The sequence below is a fragment of the Hemitrygon akajei genome, chromosome 5 (assembly GCF_048418815.1).
Source record: "Hemitrygon akajei chromosome 5, sHemAka1.3, whole genome shotgun sequence".
Classification (NCBI taxonomy): domain Eukaryota; kingdom Metazoa; phylum Chordata; class Chondrichthyes; order Myliobatiformes; family Dasyatidae; genus Hemitrygon; species Hemitrygon akajei.
This window is the reverse complement of record NC_133128.1, coordinates 120,186,008-120,204,667: the sequence shown is the minus strand read 5'-3', so window position 1 is coordinate 120,204,667 and position 18,660 is coordinate 120,186,008. Positions and strand designations below refer to the sequence as shown.

At 50.3% G+C, this 18,660-nt stretch overlaps 1 protein-coding gene across 13 annotated transcripts in view; it reads left to right on the top strand.

Annotated features, from left to right (window-relative positions):
* LOC140728114 (tensin-1-like) overlaps nucleotides 1-18,660 on the top strand; it is a 429,660-nt gene that overhangs the window by 345,806 nt on the left and 65,194 nt on the right. For 12 of the 13 annotated variants that reach the window (XM_073046317.1, XM_073046319.1, XM_073046316.1 and 9 more), the window contains 2 exons: nucleotides 659-1,795; nucleotides 8,848-8,931. In XM_073046317.1, coding sequence (XP_072902418.1) covers nucleotides 659-1,795; nucleotides 8,848-8,931 — 1,221 coding nt within the window. The remainder of the gene's footprint in view (nucleotides 1-658; nucleotides 1,796-8,847; nucleotides 8,932-18,660) is intronic. The other variant, XM_073046322.1, reaches the window with a different exon arrangement.

Below are 18,660 nucleotides of genomic sequence, written 5' to 3'. Positions count from 1 at the left end.
AGGCAGTGATACAAGCAATCAGATAACCTCCATGGTGTGTCTGTAGACATTTTCTAGAGCCTTTGTTGGCATAGCAAATCTCTTCGTCGTGTGGGCAGGCCCCGGGCCGTGAGCTTACTGGGTCTGGAGCCATTCTTTTTAACAAAAGTATATTTCGTTCAACTTCTACGTTACTACAACACTAACACTAGAGACACTGACAGTGATTTGTTGTTTCGTATCGAATGGCCTAGATGGGGCAGGCGCGAGTCTGTCTGTTCGGGAGCTGGGGTTGGATCAGTCTGTGTCTGGCATCTCGTCCGCAGCCGTTCCAACATGGGCAGCCCTGAGTTGGCATCGCCTGATGGAAGCACGCAAGCCTCCACATGACGTCAAAGTGCTAACAGTGAATAACACAGATTAAATTAAAATGTTTCCATCCATTTCAGAGTGAGAGTGGGCAGATACTCGGGTGTCCCTCTGAGCAGGTCCTGGGACATCTATTGGGCAGGGCCTCTTGTTGACTGGTCTTAGGGTCATGTGAGGACAAGGCCCAGGCCTACCTTTAACTAGGCCCTCGGCCTTCCTGGGCTACTGGCTCAGACTTCCCACTCCCCGCTTGGCAGCCGCAGCAGTATGCCAGTGGTATATATCTCTCTTTCTCTCTCTCGCTTTGCAGATGTGGTGCACACCCAGGGGCCGCTGGACGGGAGCCTATACGCCCGAGTGAAGAAGAAACAGTTGACGGATGGCACGGGAAACCCGCTGAGTGTGGGCGACGTCAGCAGAGCCCCAGCCGGGCTGCCCGACCACCTGGAGCACACGCTGTCAGTCAGCAGTGACTCCGGCAACTCAACGGCCTCCACCCGCACCGAGGAGCAGCTGCTCGCCGCTAACCCCGGCATCACGGCCAAGGAGCGGCGGGAGCTCGACCGCCTGCTCAGTGGGTTCGGACTGGAGGGTGCAGACCCTCTGCAGGGCCGTGCCCCAGCCTCGGGCCAGGGGCTGGGGCTGGAGCTGGGCCGGGCCCTGAGTACCCGCCACGTCCTGGTACCAGCTCAGGTACACGTTAATGGCGAGGGGCCATATTGTGGGGCCGAGCGGGAGACCGACATCCTAGATGATGAACTGCCAGTCCTGGGCACCCGCTCGTCGTCGGACGGGGCCCTGGCGGCAGCACTGGGCGCTGCCTATACCGGGTCAACAGCAGTCCCACTCTGCAGCCTGGAGTCAGGCCCCAGTGCCCGCCTGCTGCCCACACTCTCGACGCCACGGCACGTCACCTACAGTGGGCCTGAGTGGGCGCCGCAGCCGCAGACAGCCCTGCTTCTGCAGGCAGGCGGCCCGACCAGCGCGCCGCCCCGTTCGCTGTCGTGCGGCTCCCGGCCGCCACTCCTGCCGGCGGCCCCGGCCCGCAGCACCAGCAGCCGCGAGGCCGTGCAGCGAGGCCTGAACACCTGGCAGCAGCAGGCGGCCGGCCCAGCCAGTCCGCGCCACAGCCGCTCCGAGCCCAGCCTACTGACAGCTCAGCCTCCTGAGCTCGGGCCCGCCTCCCGCCAGGAGATCGAGGAGTCCATCGATGCCCTCAGCTCGCTGATGCTGGACCTTGGAATGCCATCCTCAGGCCCTGGCCGCAGCGCCGGCTCCTCCAGCCCGCTGAGGGAGGTGGATCGCAGCCAAAGGCCCGGATTGTCGCTGTCCCAGCCTCTCACCCTGGATAAGGCCACCGTCAATGTTACTGCCCTGGACCAGGTGGACGGCCCACAGAATGGGGAGGACTACAGCCTGGAAGGGCTGGTGGCACAGCGAGTAGCAGGTAGGCCCCGTCCAGCAAGTGCTGGAGGGAGGAGCAGGCAAATGGCTGAAGTGGTGGACTGTGAGTGGAGGAAGGTGGAAATATGGAAAGGCAGGAAGGAGAGAGGCATAGATGAGGAAGAAATGACAGTGTAGGAGGCAGTGGTTATTGGGAGGAGGAGGGAGGGTTAGGTTTATAAGAGGAAGGGGTGAGGGGGGAGTAAAGGGTGAATGTTGGAGGGACAAAGTGTGAGGCAGAGGAAAGAGGGTCAGAGGAGATGTGGGGAGGAAGGGGTGAGGAGGTGTGTGAGGAAGCAGTAAAGAGGAGTGGGGAGAATGAGAGGGAGGAGAGATTGAGGGAGTCTAGGGCAGAGGGAGAGAGGGAGTAGGTGTAGGGTAGGAGGGAAGAGCTGCTGGGGTGGTGCGAGGGGTATCTAGGGTGGAGGGAGGGTGGGCAGCTGGGGCGGAAGTGTAAAGTGGAGGTGTAGGGCAGGAGGGAGGGTGGGATGGAGGGTGTGTCTGGGGTGGAGGTGTAGGGTGGGAGGGGGAAGCTGGGGTGGAGGGATGGTGAGAAGGAGGGGCATCTGTTGGGGGTGGAGAGTGCAGCTGGGGTGGAGGGAGGGAGGGAGGAGTAAGGAGGTGGATGATGACAAAATTGTGCAGCGCGGGGGAGGAGGGTGTTGAGCCCTCGGAGGGACGGAGGGCAGGAGGCCCGTCCCCCAGTGACCAGGGACAAATGAGTGGGCGGTGGAACTAATTTACCACTGAGGATGCCTCCCCACTCCACCTGCTCCCCTCCCCTCCCAGTCATTCCTGAGGGAATTCCCAGCCTGTGAGAGCGATGAGCAGAGCATCTTGGGAACGTTGCTCCTTGTGGGCACAGATTCCCACCCAGCAGAGGTCAGGACAAATGTCATCCCAGTGGAATCGGGGTATGGATTAACTAACCAGGAGAGTGTGGAACTGCAAATCATCAGGACTTTGTGTGTTATATCTGAAGGCACACAGTATACTGAATAAGGTGGATGATCTTGTGGTGGTTAGAAACTGGCAGGTAAGATGTTGCGGGCATCACTGATTGTGCCCGAAAGCAGGTCACATTTGGGAGCTAAGCATCATGTCGAAAGGACAGATGGGTAGGCAGAGGGGGTGTTGGTAAAAAATGAAATCAAATTCTTAGAATGAGGTGAGATAGAATCAGGAGATGTAGAACTGTTGTGGACAAGTTAAGAAGATGCAAGGGTAAAAATACCCAATAAATCTACAAGCCTCCAAACAGTAGCCGGGACGTGGAGTACAAATTACAACGGGAGATAAAAGAAGCATGTAAAGAGGGCAAAGTTATGATAGTCATGTGGGATAGTCATGCAGATAGATTGGGAAAAACAGTTTGGTGCTGGATCCAAGAAAGCGGATTTCTAGAATGCCTATGGGATGTTTATTTCAGAGCAGCTTGTGGCAGAGCCCATCAGGGGAAACGCTTTTCTGGACTGGATGTTGTGCAAGGAGCCATACTTAATTAGGGAGCTTAAGGTAAAGGGAACTTTAGGAGGTGGTGATCATAACATAATAGAATTCACCCTGCCGTTTGAAAGGGAGAAGCTGAAGTCAAATGTATCATTATGATAGTGGAGTAAACGGAATTACAGACGCATGAGAGAGGAGCTGATCAAAGCCGATTGGATGAGGACACCAGCAGAGGTTGAGAGAGGGGGTGAGGGGGAGGGGGAGAGGGCAGGAGAGGGGAGAGGGGAGGGGTGGAGGGGGAGGAGGGGGAGAAGTGGGACAGGAGGGAGAGAGGGGAGGGGGAAGTCGTGGAAGGGGGGAGAGGGGAGGGAGATCCCAAGTGCGGAGTGAGAGATACTGAAGCAGGTCAATAGTTCACAAACTGTTAAAGGGAAAAGTAAAACAATAAACGCTAGGCCAAACAGGGCCATTAACTAAAACTCTCAAAAGGGAAACAAAGCCTACACTGCGGCTGAAAAGAATATCTAAGCATTAAACGAATACCGCTAGTCTTCAGAGTCAGCTGACTCGACAGTCCAATTTCTCAGGGAAGGCCGAATACAAACAGGCAGCGAACCGTGGCTGTGCTCTGTCCAAGTCTCAACAAACACTACGACGACAAGTATGGAGTTAAATACTATCACGGTCAAATAATAATTAGCTGACACGTGCAAATTCACAAGCACAATTGCCGTATTTACTGCTGAATCTGTGGTTGTGACGGTTCCTAGTCAGTTTTTCTTCATTCTTTGTCTAATAGCTGGTGAGAACGGATCCCAGGTTAGTGGTATGACCTTTGTGTGAGAGATGGGAACTTTGGGAGACCTCCAGCCTCCCTGATAATTACATTTGCATTACGTGCATCAAAATGCAGCTCCCTGGGCACCGTGTTAACGAACTGGAGCTGCAGCCGGGTGACGTACCGGAGAATGAGCAGCTGATCGATAGCAGTGACGGGGAAATTGTCACACCCACGTTGGAGGAAGAGGGTGCCCGGCTGACTGTGAGAAAAGGGAAAGGGAAGAGGCGGTCAGTGCTGAGTACCCCGTGGCCATTCCCCTCAATAACAAGTATACCGCTTCGGATACTGTGGGGAGGGAATGCCCTTCCAGCAGGAAGCTGCAGCGATCGCGGCTCAGATGGGAAGGGGAGAGAAGAGGAATGCAGCAGTGGTAGGGGATTCCATGGGGAAGGGAGCAGACAGGAGATTCTGTGGACATGAAAGAGACACCAGGGTGGTATTTTGTCTGGGACGTCTTGGATCGGGTCCACAGCATTCTAAAGGTACATATTGGTAGCGGTGACTCAAGTAGGAAAAGGTGTGGAGTCCAGAAGAGAGAACACAGGGAGTTAGGTACAACGCTGAAAAGCAGGACCTCTGGGTTGGTGCCTGTACCTTGCCTGTACCACTGAGAATACAAACTGGATGATTCAGCAGATGAATGCGTGGCTGAGAAAATCGTGCAGGGAGCAGGGTTTAAAATATGTCTGAATCAGTGGGATCTCTTCTGAGGAAGCTACGGCTGGTATAAAAACGACAGGTTATTTGGGAATAACAGGGAACTCGAGGGGAACCAAAATCCTTATGGGCAAGTTTGCCGGAACTGTTGGGGAGGGTTTAAACTAATTTGGCAGGGGGGTGGGAATTGGAGTGGTAGGGCTGAGGATGGGGCAGTTGGCATATATTGTAAGTAGACAGAGTGTGTAGTAAGACTTTGAGCAAGGACAGGCAGAAGATAGGGTAAATCGCAGTCAGTGGAATGATCAAGGTGCAGCTCAGGAGCAAAACTGAAAATGGCAATGAATACAGGACTGAAGTTGTTGTCTTTGAATGCATGCAAGGTATGGAATATCACCTTGTAGTGCAGTTAGAGATTGGCAGGTATGACGTTTTGGGCATCACTGAGTAGCGGCTGAAAGAAGCTGATAGTTGGGAGCTGAACATCCAAGGATACACAGTGTATCGAAAGGGCAGGCAGGCAGAGGAGGTGGGGTGGCTCTGTTGGTAAAAAATGAAATCAGACGTGAGATAGGATCGGAAGATGTAGAATCCATATGGTAGAGCTAAGAAACTACAACGGTAAAAAGACCCTGATGAGAGTTACACGCAGGCCTCCAAACAGTAGACAGGGTGTGGGGTAAAATTTACAATGGGAGATAGAAAAGGCATGTAACAAGGACAATGTTACGATAGTCATGGGGGATTTTCAATATGCAGGTGAATGGTGTTGAGAGGGATGATAAATCAACCATGATAGTATAGTGGAGCAGACTCAATGGGCCGAATGGTCTAACTGTGCTCCCATGTCTCATGGTCGAAGTGGGGATCTCAGGTTCAAGGGTTTCACTGAACTCTGTCTGGTCCCTGGCAGTTGAGGATTCTCTCTCATGATATTCCCGTATGTGATCCGATCTCTTCTGCCCTCTCTTTCCCTTTGTTACTCTTCCACCTCTCCCAACTCCCATGTAACTCTCTCCCTCCCTGTCACCCTCTCTGACTCTCTCTTTCATTCCCTCGTCTGCCTACGCTCTCCTGATTTGACTGTGACCGGGACACACCAGTCAGTCGTGTCTGATTCGGACTGGGACACACCGGTCAGTCGTGTCCTGATCGAGACCGGGACACACAGGTCAGTCGTGTCCTGATCGAGACCGGGACACACAGGTCAGTCGTGTCTGATTCGGACTGGGACACACCGGTCAGTTGTGTCTGATTCGGACTGGGACACACTGGTCAGCCGTGCCCCTGATCGAGACTGGGACACACCGGTCAGATGTGCCCCTGATCGAGACTGGACACACCGGTCAGCAATGCCCCTGATCGAGACTGGACACACTGGTCAGCCGTGCCCCTGATCGAGACTGGGACACACTGGTCAGCCGTGCCCCTGATCGAGACTGGGACGCACCGGTCAGCCGTGCCCCTGACCGAGACTGGGACACACCGGTCAGCCGTGCCCCTGATCGAGACTGGACACACTGGTCAGCCGTGCCCCTGATCGAGACTGGGACACACCGGTCAGCCGTGCCCCTGACCGAGACTGGGACACACCGGTCAGCCGTGCCCCTGACCGAGACTGGGACACACCGGTCAGCCGTGCCCCTGATCGAGACTGGGACACACCGGTCAGCCGTGCCGCTGACCGAGACTGGGACACACCGGTCAGCCGTGCCCCTGACCGAGACTGGGACACACCGGTCAGCCGTGCCCCTGACCGAGACTGGGACACACCGGTCAGCCGTGCCCCTGATCGAGACTGGGACACACTGGTCAGCTGTGCCCCTGAACGAGACTGGACACACCGGTCAGCCGTGTCCCTGATCGAGACTGGACACACTGGTCAGCCGTGCCCCTGATCGAGACTGGACACACTGGTCAACCGTGCCCCTGATCGAGACCGGGACACACTGGTCAGCCGTGCACCTGACCGAGACTGGGACACACCGGTCAGCCGTGCCCCTGATCGAGACTGGGACACACCGGTCAGCCGTGCCCCTGATCGAGACTGGGACACACCGGTCAGCCGTGCCCCTGATCGAGACTGGACACACCGGTCAGCCGTGCCCCTGATCGAGACTGGGACACACCGGTCAGTCGTGCCCCTGATCGAGACTGGACACACCGGTCAGTCGTGTCCCTGATCGAGACTGGGACACACCGGTCAGCCGTGCCCCTGATCGAGACTGGACACACCGATCAGCCGTGCCCCTGATCGAGACTGGACACACCGGTCAGCCGTGCCCCTGATCGAGACTGGACACACTGGTCAGCCGTGCCCCTGATTGAGACTGGGACACACCGGTCAGCCGTGCCCCTGATCGAGACTGGACACACCGGTCAGCCGTGCCCCTGATCGAGACTGGGACACACTGGTCAGCCGTGCCCCTGATCGAGACTGGGACACACTGGTCAGCCGTGCCCCTGACCGAGACTGAGACACACCGGTCAGTCGTGCCCCTGATCGAGACTGGGACACACTGGTCAGCCGTGCCCCTGACCGAGACTGGACACACCGGTCAGCCGTGCCCCTGATCGAGACTGGGACACACCGGTCAGCCGTGCCCCTGACCGAGACTGGACACACCGGTCAGATGTGCCCCTGACCGAGACTGGACACACCGGTCAGTTGTGCCCCTGACCGAGACTGGACACACCGGTCAGCTGTGCCCCTGATCGAGACTGGGACACACCGGTCAGATGTGCCCCTGATCGAGACTGGGACACACCGGTCAGTTGTGCCCCTGATCGAGACTGGGACACACCGGTCAGTTGTGCCCCTGATCGAGACTGGGACACACCGGTCAGTTGTGCCCCTGATCGAGACTGGGACACACCGGTCAGATGTGCCCCTGATCGAGACTGGGACACACCGGTCAGTCGTGCCCCTGACCGAGACTGGGACACACCGGTCAGTCGTGCCCCTGACTGAGACTGGGACACACCGGTCAGTCGTGCCCCTGATCGAGACTGGGACACACCGGTCAGTCGTGCCCCTGATCGAGACTGGGACACACCGGTCAGTCGTGCCCCTGACCGAGACTGGACACACCGGTCAGTCGTGCCCCTGACCGAGACTGGGACACACCGGTCAGATGTGCCCCTGATCGAGACTGGGACACACCGGTCAGTTGTGCCCCTGATCGAGACTGGGACACACCGGTCAGTTGTGTCCCTGATCGAGACTGGGACACACCGGTCAGCCGTGTCCCTGATCGAGACTGGACACACCGGTCAGTCGTGCCCCTGACCGAGACTGGGACACACCGGTCAGTCGTGCCCCTGACCGGTCAGGATGTCTCGCTGACTGAGAAGGAGGGATGGAGGCTCCAGTCCTGGATTGAATCAGAATCAGGTTTATTATCACTGGTGTATGTTGTGCAATTTGTTGATTTGCAGCAGCAGTACAGAGCAAGAGATAAACAGTTTCCAGAGGTCACAATAAGAAATGCATAACAAATTATTAAACAGTGCAAAAGGAGCAAATTAGTCAGGTAGTGTTCATGGACCAGAAATCTGATGCTGGGGGGAAGAAACTTTTCCTAAAGTATTGAATGAAGCTCTTCAAGCAGCAGTATCTCCTCCTTGGTGGTAGTACTGAGAAGAGGGCATGTGTGGATGCTTCAGGATGGATACCACCTTCTCAGGGTATCGTGAGTGAGGCCATTCAGCCCATTAAGTTCTTTGCCGTTACATCGCGGATGATTTATTTTCCCTCTCCTGCCTTCTCCCCATAACCTTTGATGCCCTGACGTTACGAGTGTGTTTGGTGACAGACAGATCTCCTCAGACTCTGAATGAAAGATAGCTGCTGGCATGCCTTCTTCGTAATTGCATCAATATGTCGGGCCCAGAATAGATCTTCGGAGACGCTGAGATGCAGGAACATGAAACTGCCTCCCCCTGCCCCTGCTGAGCTCTGGATGAAGGCTGCTGTGTGTTCTCTCGATTTCCCCTCCACAGTCAGTTCCTGCGCAGATCCGTTCCTCTTCCTCCTTGCACTGCTTCATGTCCGTACCCTCCTACAGCTCGATGTGAACTTCATCTCCCCTCTCCTTGCCTCCCTCCAGAGTACAACGCCAGGATTTGGGACATCGGACACCATGCCAGCCCCCGCCTGCCCTCCTCCCGCCGACGGTCACACACTTTCTCTGGTTTGTTGCTGATGTTTCCCTGTCTGCATGTCACCCGGCTGTCTCAGAAGAGCTTGTTTCCTGCATGTGTACGCTCTTCCCTCTTGCCCGAAGTGGAAGACTCAGATGCCAGATTCCAGATACCATATTCCAGATTCCAGATACCATATTCCAGATTCCAGATACCATATTCCATATTCCAGATTCCAGATACCATATTCCAGATTCCAGATACCATATTCCAGATTCTAGATGCCATATTCCAGATTCCAGATACCACCTTCCAGATTCCAGATTCCAGATACCACATTCCAGATGCCACATTCCAGATACCACCTTCCAGATTCCAGATGCCATATTCCAGTTTCCAGATGCCATATGCCAGATGCCACATTCCAGATACCATATTCCAGATTCTAGATGCCATATTCCAGATGCCACATTCCAGATTCCAAATTCCAGATACCACCTTCCAGATACCATATTCCAGATTCCAGATGCCACATTCCAGTTTCCAGATGCCAGATGCCAGATGCCACATTCCAGATACCACATTCCAGATGCCACATTCCAGATTCCAAATTCCAGATACCATATTCCGATACCACATTCCAGATTCCAGATGCCATATGCCAGATACCACATTCCAGATGCCAGATTCCAGATACCACCTTCCAGATTCCAGATGCCATATGCCAGATGCCACATTCCAGATATCACATTCCAGATGCCAGATTCCAAATACCACCTTCCAGATTCCAGATGCCATATGCCACATTCCAGATACCACCTTCCAGATTCCAGATACCACATTCCAGATGCCACATTCCAGATTCCAAATTCCAGATACCACCTTCCAGATACCATATTCCGATACCACATTCCAGATTCCAGATGCCATATGCCAGATACCACATTCCAGATACCACCTTCCAGATACCACCTTCCAGATACCACATTGCAGATTCCAGATGCCATATGCCAGATGCCACATTCCAGATACCATATTCCAGATTCCAGGTGCCAGGTTCTAGATGCCATATTCCAGATGCCAGGTTCCATTTTCCAGATTCCAGATCCTGATGGTTTAGACCCATATGCAGATTTATTTATTTGGTTTGTCCAACAATTATTAAGAAGTTTCGCTCCACAAGACTGTCAGCCATAGCAGAGGGCCCACTGATTTTTCTCAGATTCAGATTTCTTTATCTCATGTATGTTGGAACGCACAGTGAAATGTGTCTTTGGTTGTTACCAGCACAGCCTGAACATGCGCTGGGGGCAGCCTACAAGTGTCCACCCCCACACCCCCATTCCAGCGCCAACATAGCATGGTCACAATGCTCAGCAGAACAACACAGAGCACAGCAACAGAACTGAACAGCAACAGTGAAACAAGCCCCTTTCTTCCCACTCACACCCATGGACAGGCCTCCAACCCCTGGGCAGGCTGCCACTGGACCTCCAGCCTCCAGTGGACTCGCAATGTAGTGTCTTCTTTGTTCAGCCCTTGCTGGAGTTTCCCCTCTCTGCACCTACTGCGATTTCTTGTGTATCAAATGCCAAGTGTTTTTAGAACTTGCCCGTTGAACATTGATGCAGAAATCTCTCAGAGAACTGAGGGGAGGAGGCTGCAAAACAAACCATCTCCCATCCACAGTCATTCTGGGGAGATTCCCCCAAGGCAACGCATAGAGTCATAGAGCACTACAGCACAGAAACAGGCCCTTTGGCCCATCTAGTCCATGCAAAATTGGGTTATTCTGCCTAGTCTCATTGGCCCACACCTGGACCATAGCCCTCCATAACCCCCTCATCCAAATACTTACCTATATTTATCTTGTGTTAAAATCGAATCCTCATGCACCCTTGCCGCTGGCAGCTCGTTCCACACACGCACCATCCTCTGACTGAAGAACTTCCCCCCCCCCCCGCCCCACCTCAGTATCCAAGAAATATTTTACATTTCACCCTTAACCCATGACCTTTAGTTCTGGCCTCACCCAACCTCGGTATAAAATGGCCGCTTGCATTTATCGTCTACATACACTCATTATTTTGTATACCACTACCAGATCCCTTCTCACTATGCAACACTGCAGGGAATAAAGACCTAGCCTATTTAACATTTCCCTATAACTCAGGTATTAAAGTCCCAGCAAAATCTTTGTAAACTTTCTCTGCACCCTTTCAATCTTATTGATAGCTTTCCTGTAGGTAGGTGACACAATCTGCACACAACGCACCAAATTTGGCCTCAATAATGTCTAATACAACTTCAACATTACATCTCAACTCCTGTACTCAATACTTTGATGAAGGCCAAAACAACAAAAGCTGGTGAATTGTAACATACCCTGAAAGTATCAAGGACAATATCTTTGATATCCTTCCGGTAGGATGGTAACTATAACTGCAAACAATGTTCCAAATCTGCTCACAATTGACTGATTGACGCAATCTGATCCAATTGGCCCGGGACTGTTAGATTAACCCCTTCCTGCCTGCCTCTCACACCCCAGTTTTTGTCTCTTCCCTGGGAGTCTGTAACTGGACATTGTGGAAGGAAAGTAAATCTAACGCATGCTTTCTCTGTCCTGAAGGTGTATCACAGAATAATGTGAAGTGAGTTGTTTCATATCTTATCAACACCTTCTGCCCCTGCCCTGGAAGTGTGTGACAAACATCACTCTGTACCTAACCCTGTGTCTCTGCCCTGAGAGTGTGAGATGTGCAGTAAAGGGGAACATTACTCTTTACCTTTCTCCTGTCCTGGAAGTTCTCTGTTTCTCACCTGCATCGTCCCTGCTTTGGGAGTGTGATGGGGCAGTGTACAATGAACCTAACTCTGTGTCTAACCCATGCTGTCACTGCCCTGGGAATGTGCGATGTGCATCAAAGTTGGAACTTCATTCTTGTGTACGTCTTCCACTCTGCTGTATTGAAATCTACCTCGGTAGATAGGATGGTTCTGCTGTCCATTAGGTGTTGACTGTTGCGTTTACCAGTGGAATCCATCCATGCCTGTTGAGCCTGAGTTTGCACGAATCAGTAAACGTGTTTGCTTGTTGGCATTTGTTGCAATTGGCATGTGGTGTATGGTGTGTTGGTCTTTGTTGGTCAGGGATTGAATTCGAGAGCCATGTGGTAATGTTGCAGCGCGATAAAACCCTGGTAGGAAAATGGTGTTCAGTTCTGATTACCTCATTATAGGAAGATAAGGTGCAGAGGATGCTACCTGCACTAGAGACCACATCTGACGAGAATAGGTTGAGCGAGTTAGGGCTTTTCTCTTTGAAGTGAAGAAGGACGAGGGGTAATTCAATAGAGCTGTACAAGATGATGAGGCATAGGTAGTTTGGACAGCTCGAGACTTTTTCCCAGGGTAGAAATGGCTAAAACAAGGGGCAGAATGTTAATGTGTTTTGAGGAAGTATAGTGGGTATGTCAGAGCTAGGTTTTTTACACAGGGTGGTGGGTACATGTTATGCCCTGCACTGTGGTAGAGCCAGATACATTAGGGGCATTTAAAAAACTCCTAGATTGGCACATGGATGAAGGAAGAATAGAGGACAATGTGGGATGGAATGGTTCAATTGATCTTGATGCAGGTTAAAAGGTTGGCACAACATCATGGATCTGTTCTGTGTTCAATGTTCAGGATATGCACTTAAATCTGCAAAATACAGATATATTTTAGAAAAGATGTGCAGAGAAGGTTTACACGAGTGTTGCCAGGACTAGAGGGCCTGAGTTATAGGGAGGGGTTGGCCAACTGGTCTATATTCCTTGGAATGTAGGAGAATTAGGGGTGATCTTATAGAAGCTTTTAAGTCTTTGAGGGACATAGATAAGGAGGATGGTAACAGTCTTTTCCCCAGGGCAGAGTCGCCCAAAACTAGGTTTAGGGTGAGAGGGGAAAGATTTAAAAGAGACTTGAGAGACCAACTTTTTCCATGTAGAGGGTGATAAATATATGAACTATCTGCCAGAGGAAGTGATTTAAGCAGGTTCAATAGTATCATTCAGGAAGCACGTGGAACAGTGCATAGAAGGTTGGAGGGATGTGGGCCGAATGCAGAGAGCTGGGTGGGCATTGTGGTCGACATGGACTGATTGAGTCAGGGGGGCCTGTATCTGTGCTGTATTGCTGTATGACCCTAAGGCCGAAGATCATGTTTTGGCAAATGGATGGGTATTGGATGGTTAGCATGGGTATGAGGGCTGAAGGGCCTGTTTTTGTTCTGCATGTCGCTGGGACATTCCTAAAGGATGCCAAGAGATGTCTGGTGGAATTATCAACAGTTTATTCTTTAACAACACTTTGTGGAATACAGTGGTGGCGCAGATTTTACAAAGTTCTGTACTAGCACTTGAATCGCCACGGCATAGAAGGCTATGGATATAATGAAAAGGATGACTATAGATGGGTGGAACAGCGGAGTAACTTCCGCTTTATTGTCTACCTGCACTGCACTTTCTCTCTAACCGTAACACACCACTGTACCATGGGCAATTTCGTTTCTGCTGGGAATCTTCTGAACCTGAGTCACTGAAATGCAGTGCGTTGGGAAATATGTTGCTTAGTGGCACCGTAAATAAAATTTACTGTAAGTGACAAACCTAAATTAACAAATTAGTGTAAAAGAAGAATAGTGAGGTAGTGTTCTCGAGCAACACACACAAAATGCTGGAGGAAAACAGCAGGTCAGGCAGCATCTATGGAAATGAAGAAACAGTCGATGCTTTGGGTTGATATCAGGACTTTTTGTGCATTGTGTTATTGTTTTTCCTTGTAGTATCTCAATGCGTTCGGTAGCGATTTGATTTGTATGAGCAGTGTATAAGACAGGCTTTTCACTGTATCTTGGTACATGTGACAATAATAAACCAATTCCAATCTGGACAGTCACACAGGATGGAAATAGGCCCTTTGGGGCCATGTAAATAGGCCCATTGGCGCTATGGAAATAGGCCCTTTGGGGCCACTTGCCTGTGTTGATCAATATTCCCATCTAAGCTGGTCCTATTTTCTTGCATTTGGCCCATATCTCTCTAAACCAAGGATTTCCCACCTTTGTTCTGCCATGGACCCCTACCATTAACCAAGGGGTCTGTGGACCACAGATTGGAAACCCCCTGCTCTAAACCTTTCAAAATATGACAGCAGGTTGTTTCCAGTTTCCTCTTTGAGTGATGAGGTGTAGGCTGGTGAGGAAAGGGGACTTGAAGGTCAAAGAGTGTCGACGAATGGTGGGAAACCCATCCATTCGTAACGAATGCCCCCGGCCATTCACCATGCTGCCTTTGACAGTTAAGGCGGGGCTAGTCATTGAAGAACAATTGTAATTGAAATGAGTGGTAAAGGTGGGTATAATTACAACATTTACAGGGTAGCACATTGAGCAGTACATTGGAGTTCAGGCCCTTCACCCCACAATGTTGTGCTGTCCTTTTAACCTACTCCAAGATCACTCTAACCCTTCCCTCCCACATAGTCCTCCATTTTCCGTTCATCCATGTGTAAACTATCTCTGATGTCCCCTTTACTTTCCTCCAATCACTTTCATCCATGTGTAAACTATCTCTGACATCCTCTTTACTTTCCTCCAATCACTTTCATCTATGTGTAAACTATCTCTGACATCCCCTTTACTTTCCTCCAATCACTTTCATCCATGTGTAAACTATCTCTGACGTCCCCTTTACTTTCCTCCAATCACTTTCATCCATGTGTAAATTATCTCTGATGTCCCCTTTACTTTCCTCCAATCACTTTCATCCATGTGTAAACTATCTCTGACATCCTCTTTACTTTCCTCCAATCACTTTCATCTATGTGTAAACTATCTCTGACATCCCCTTTACTTTCCTCCAATCACTTTCATCCATGTGTAAACTATCTCTGACGTCCCCTTTACTTTCCTCCAATCACTTTCATCCATGTGTAAATTATCTCTGAAGTCCCCTTTACTTTTCTCCAATCACTTTCATCCATGTGTAAACTATCTCTGACATCCTCTTTACTTTCCTCCAATCACTTTCATCCATGTGTAAACTATCTCTGGTCCCCTTTACTTTCCTCCAATCACTTTCATCCATGTGTAAACTATCTCTGACGTCCCCTTTACTTGAGAGCAAGGAGAGCAAAATATGTAGTGAGGTAGTGTGCATGGGTTCGTTGTCCATTCAGAAATCTGCTAACAGAGGGGAAAAAGCTGTTTCTAAAATGTTGAGTGTGTGTCTTCAGGCACCTGCACCTCCTCCTTTATGGTCGCAATGAGAAGCGGGCATGTCCTGGGAGATGTGGGATCGTAATGATGGGTGCCGCATTTTTGAGGCATCGCCTTTTGAAGATGTCCTGGATGTTGGGGAGGCCAGTGTCCATGATGGAGCTGGCTGAGATTTCAACCCTCTGCAGATTTTTCCGATCCTGTGCAGTGGCCCCTTCATACCAGACGGTGATGTAACCAGTTAGAATGCTCCCCACGGTACATCTGTAAAAATTTGCGGGAGTCTTTGGTGACATACCAAATCTCCTCAAACTCTGAATGAAATATAGCCGCTGTCATGCCTTCTTTGTAATTGCATCAATATGTTGGGCCCAGGACAGATCCTCAGAGATGTTGGCGAATGGCCTGCTTTTAAGCTGTAACACTCTGTGATTCCTGTGCCACGGAGCGGTGAACAAGCAACTTCTGTATCCATGCTTGAGCAGGCTCTTCCGTCTCTCTTCTGCACGGCCTCCCTCCCACCGCATTCCTCATTTCTTCCGATTCAGCAGCGCTTCACCTCTCGAACAACGCCTTCTCTGAGTCCTCCCGAATTCCATCTCGCCTGGCAGTGCCCCCACAGGCCTGAGCCAGTGTCAGACTCAATAGTAAGCATGAAATCCCGGCCTTTGTGACAATGTTAAACAGCAATGGCTGTACATATATCTCTTTGTGTGCTCCCACTACCCCCACCCGTGAAATTCCTCTGCAGCTAGTAGTCTGCAATACTGCTGCCTTGTTCTGTTTAGTAGCCAATCACATTTTAATGTCAGCCTCCCTTCATGGCGTAGGGAATGTACTGCTTTCTTAAAGGACAATGGACAATACCAGGACTTGATGAAGCACTAATATAAGACCAGAGAAGCTGGGAGTTCTCTCCCTGGTGAAGGTGGAGTTAAGAGGGCATTCTGAACATATTAAGTGGATAATGGAGACTCTGAACACGCAAGATTTGGATGACATGGAGTGAAGGAGATCATCTGGAGAACCTGAGGGTGAAGAATGTTTTTATACAGTGAGTTTTGATAAGGGGACACATTGCCCAGAAACTCAGTGAAGAATGACGTTTAGAGTTTGTGGACAAAGAAAAGCAATGATGCTGATTGGAGCCAACCTCCATGGGGCAGGAATTAATGAAAGGGACAGAATGGTATCTTCTTTATCATGGAGTGTTTGATGGGGCAATCTAGATGGAACTCTACTCTGTATCTAATCTGTTTTATGTCAAAATATATTTTATTGAAAATAATTTCAGATATAAAATTAGATTAAGTAGTGAGTACAAAAACAGTGCAATCAGAAACCAGTGGGCTGGTCATTGTCCATTTAGATGTGTGACAGAGGAGGGGAAGAAGCTGGTCCTCAGTGGTGGGGGTGGGGGGTAGTGCCCATGATGCAGGGAAGACGAGCCTGATTTCGGAAGGGTACAACTCAGATGGGTTTTCCCCTGCTCCTATGAGATAGGGGTATCTTATAACATGACCTTAAAATCAGAAGGTGCTTGCACACTGGTGGGTCTGAAACTTCACAGCGATAGGTAGCTTACAAAACAAGGCGATTGGTAGCTTTTTGTGATCAATGGCGTCAAGAATTCAGGATTCTCTAAAGGCTAACTTGCCGCTGGTAAGGAAGGCAAAGGCAATATTAACATTAATTTCGAGAAGACTAGAATATAAGAGCAAGGATGTAACGCTGGGGCTTTTTTAAGGCCCTGGTCAGATCACAATTGGAGTATTTTGAGCAGTTTTCTGCCCCTTAAACTAAGAAAAGATGTGATGGCATTGGAGAGGGTCCAAAGGAAGTTCAGCCATGATGGAATGGCAGAGCAGACTCGATGGGCTGAATGGTCTAATTCTGCTCCCATGTCTTATGGTCTTAAAAAATTATAGTTCAGAAGAGATTTAGCAGGATGCTGCCTGGATTAGAGAGTGCGGCTTATGAGGGAAGGTTGAGTGAGTTAGGGCTTGCTGGATTTGGTGATTTTGATCCGAGGTTTTTCAGAAGAATGAGATGTAGAACATGTAGCATACAGTCCATTTTGTGAAGTGTTACAAGAATGAAGGACAAACAATGAAAGACAAAGATGTTGTGGTCATCTCATAGACTACAGATAAACAAATTTCTAGTGATAACAATTAACCTATAAAGTAGCCAGTTTGAAACGGTGTGACACCTGGTACTGAAAAAACTAGAAACTACTGTAATTACTGAAAAATTCTCTGAACAATTACATGTATAGAAGGTGATTATATAAAAATAAAGCAAGTATAGGAAAGTTAAACTACAAGAACAGTTCTGGTTCCCCTCTTGCCCCGTCTCTTCTCCTCCCTTGCACATTGTGTCCCTCTAATTCCTCACCGCGCTTCCCTTTCTCCCGTGGTCCAGTCTCCTGTCCTATCAGATTCGTTCTTCTTCAGCCCTTTACCTCCCAACTTCTCATTTTCCCTCACCCACCCACCTTCCTCCGCACCTGGTCCTTCCTCTCACCTGGACTTTGGTATCATCTGCCTACTTATCTCCTCCCCCCCCCCCCCCCCCCCCTTCTTATTCTGGCTTCTTCGCAGTTCCTTTCCAGTCCTGGTGAAGGATCTTAGGCTGAAATGTTGGCTATTTATTCTCCTCCATAGATGCTGCCTGACCTGCTGAGTACCTCCAGCATTGTGTGTGTGTGTGTTGCTCAAGATTTCCAGTATCTGCAGAATTTCTTGTATTTGAGGATGTAGAGTTGAGCTTGCAGCTGCATCAGTTGTGATCACATTGGATGGTAGGACAGGCCTGAGGGGTCGAATGGCCTCTCCTGATCCTGTTTTGTATGTTGCTGTGCAGATATTCCCCAGGAAGGCTGTAATTACCCAACTCCACCCAGTACATTTCCTCCAACATTTCCTGCCTACATCTGACCCATTACTAGCCGGGAAATCCTCTGCCAGTGCTCCAAGTTATCTGGGATTCTGAAGGCGGCTGTGTTCCCTGAGGTAGGCATGCTGCCACAACCCCTCACATCGCCATCGCCTCCTTGACTTCCAGCTCTGTGTGCTGGGTGGTGATGGTTTGGGGTCACAGACATCACAGTATATGATGCAGAGCAGTAGCAACCTAGATTTAAAATACTCTGCGCCTGGTGACCTTTCCTCTTATCGGTGAAGTTATTCATGAGATGTCTAAAATAAGGTCCCAGCAATTCCTGTTTCTCGGAATGTTGGAATCTGTCACATTAACCCCTCATCGCACACAAAGTGCTGGAGGAACTCAGCAGACCAGGCAGCATCTAGGAAAAGAGTACAGACAAAGTTTCAGGCCGAGACCCTTTGGCAGGATCCTTTCTGCACTGCCTGATGAAGAGTCTTGGCCCGAAACGTCAACTGTACTTTTTTCCATGAATGCTGCCTAGCCTGCTGAGTTCCTCCAGCATTTTGTGTGTGTTGCTTGGATTTCCAGCGTCTGCAGATTTTCTTTTGTTTGATGTTAACCCTTCAGT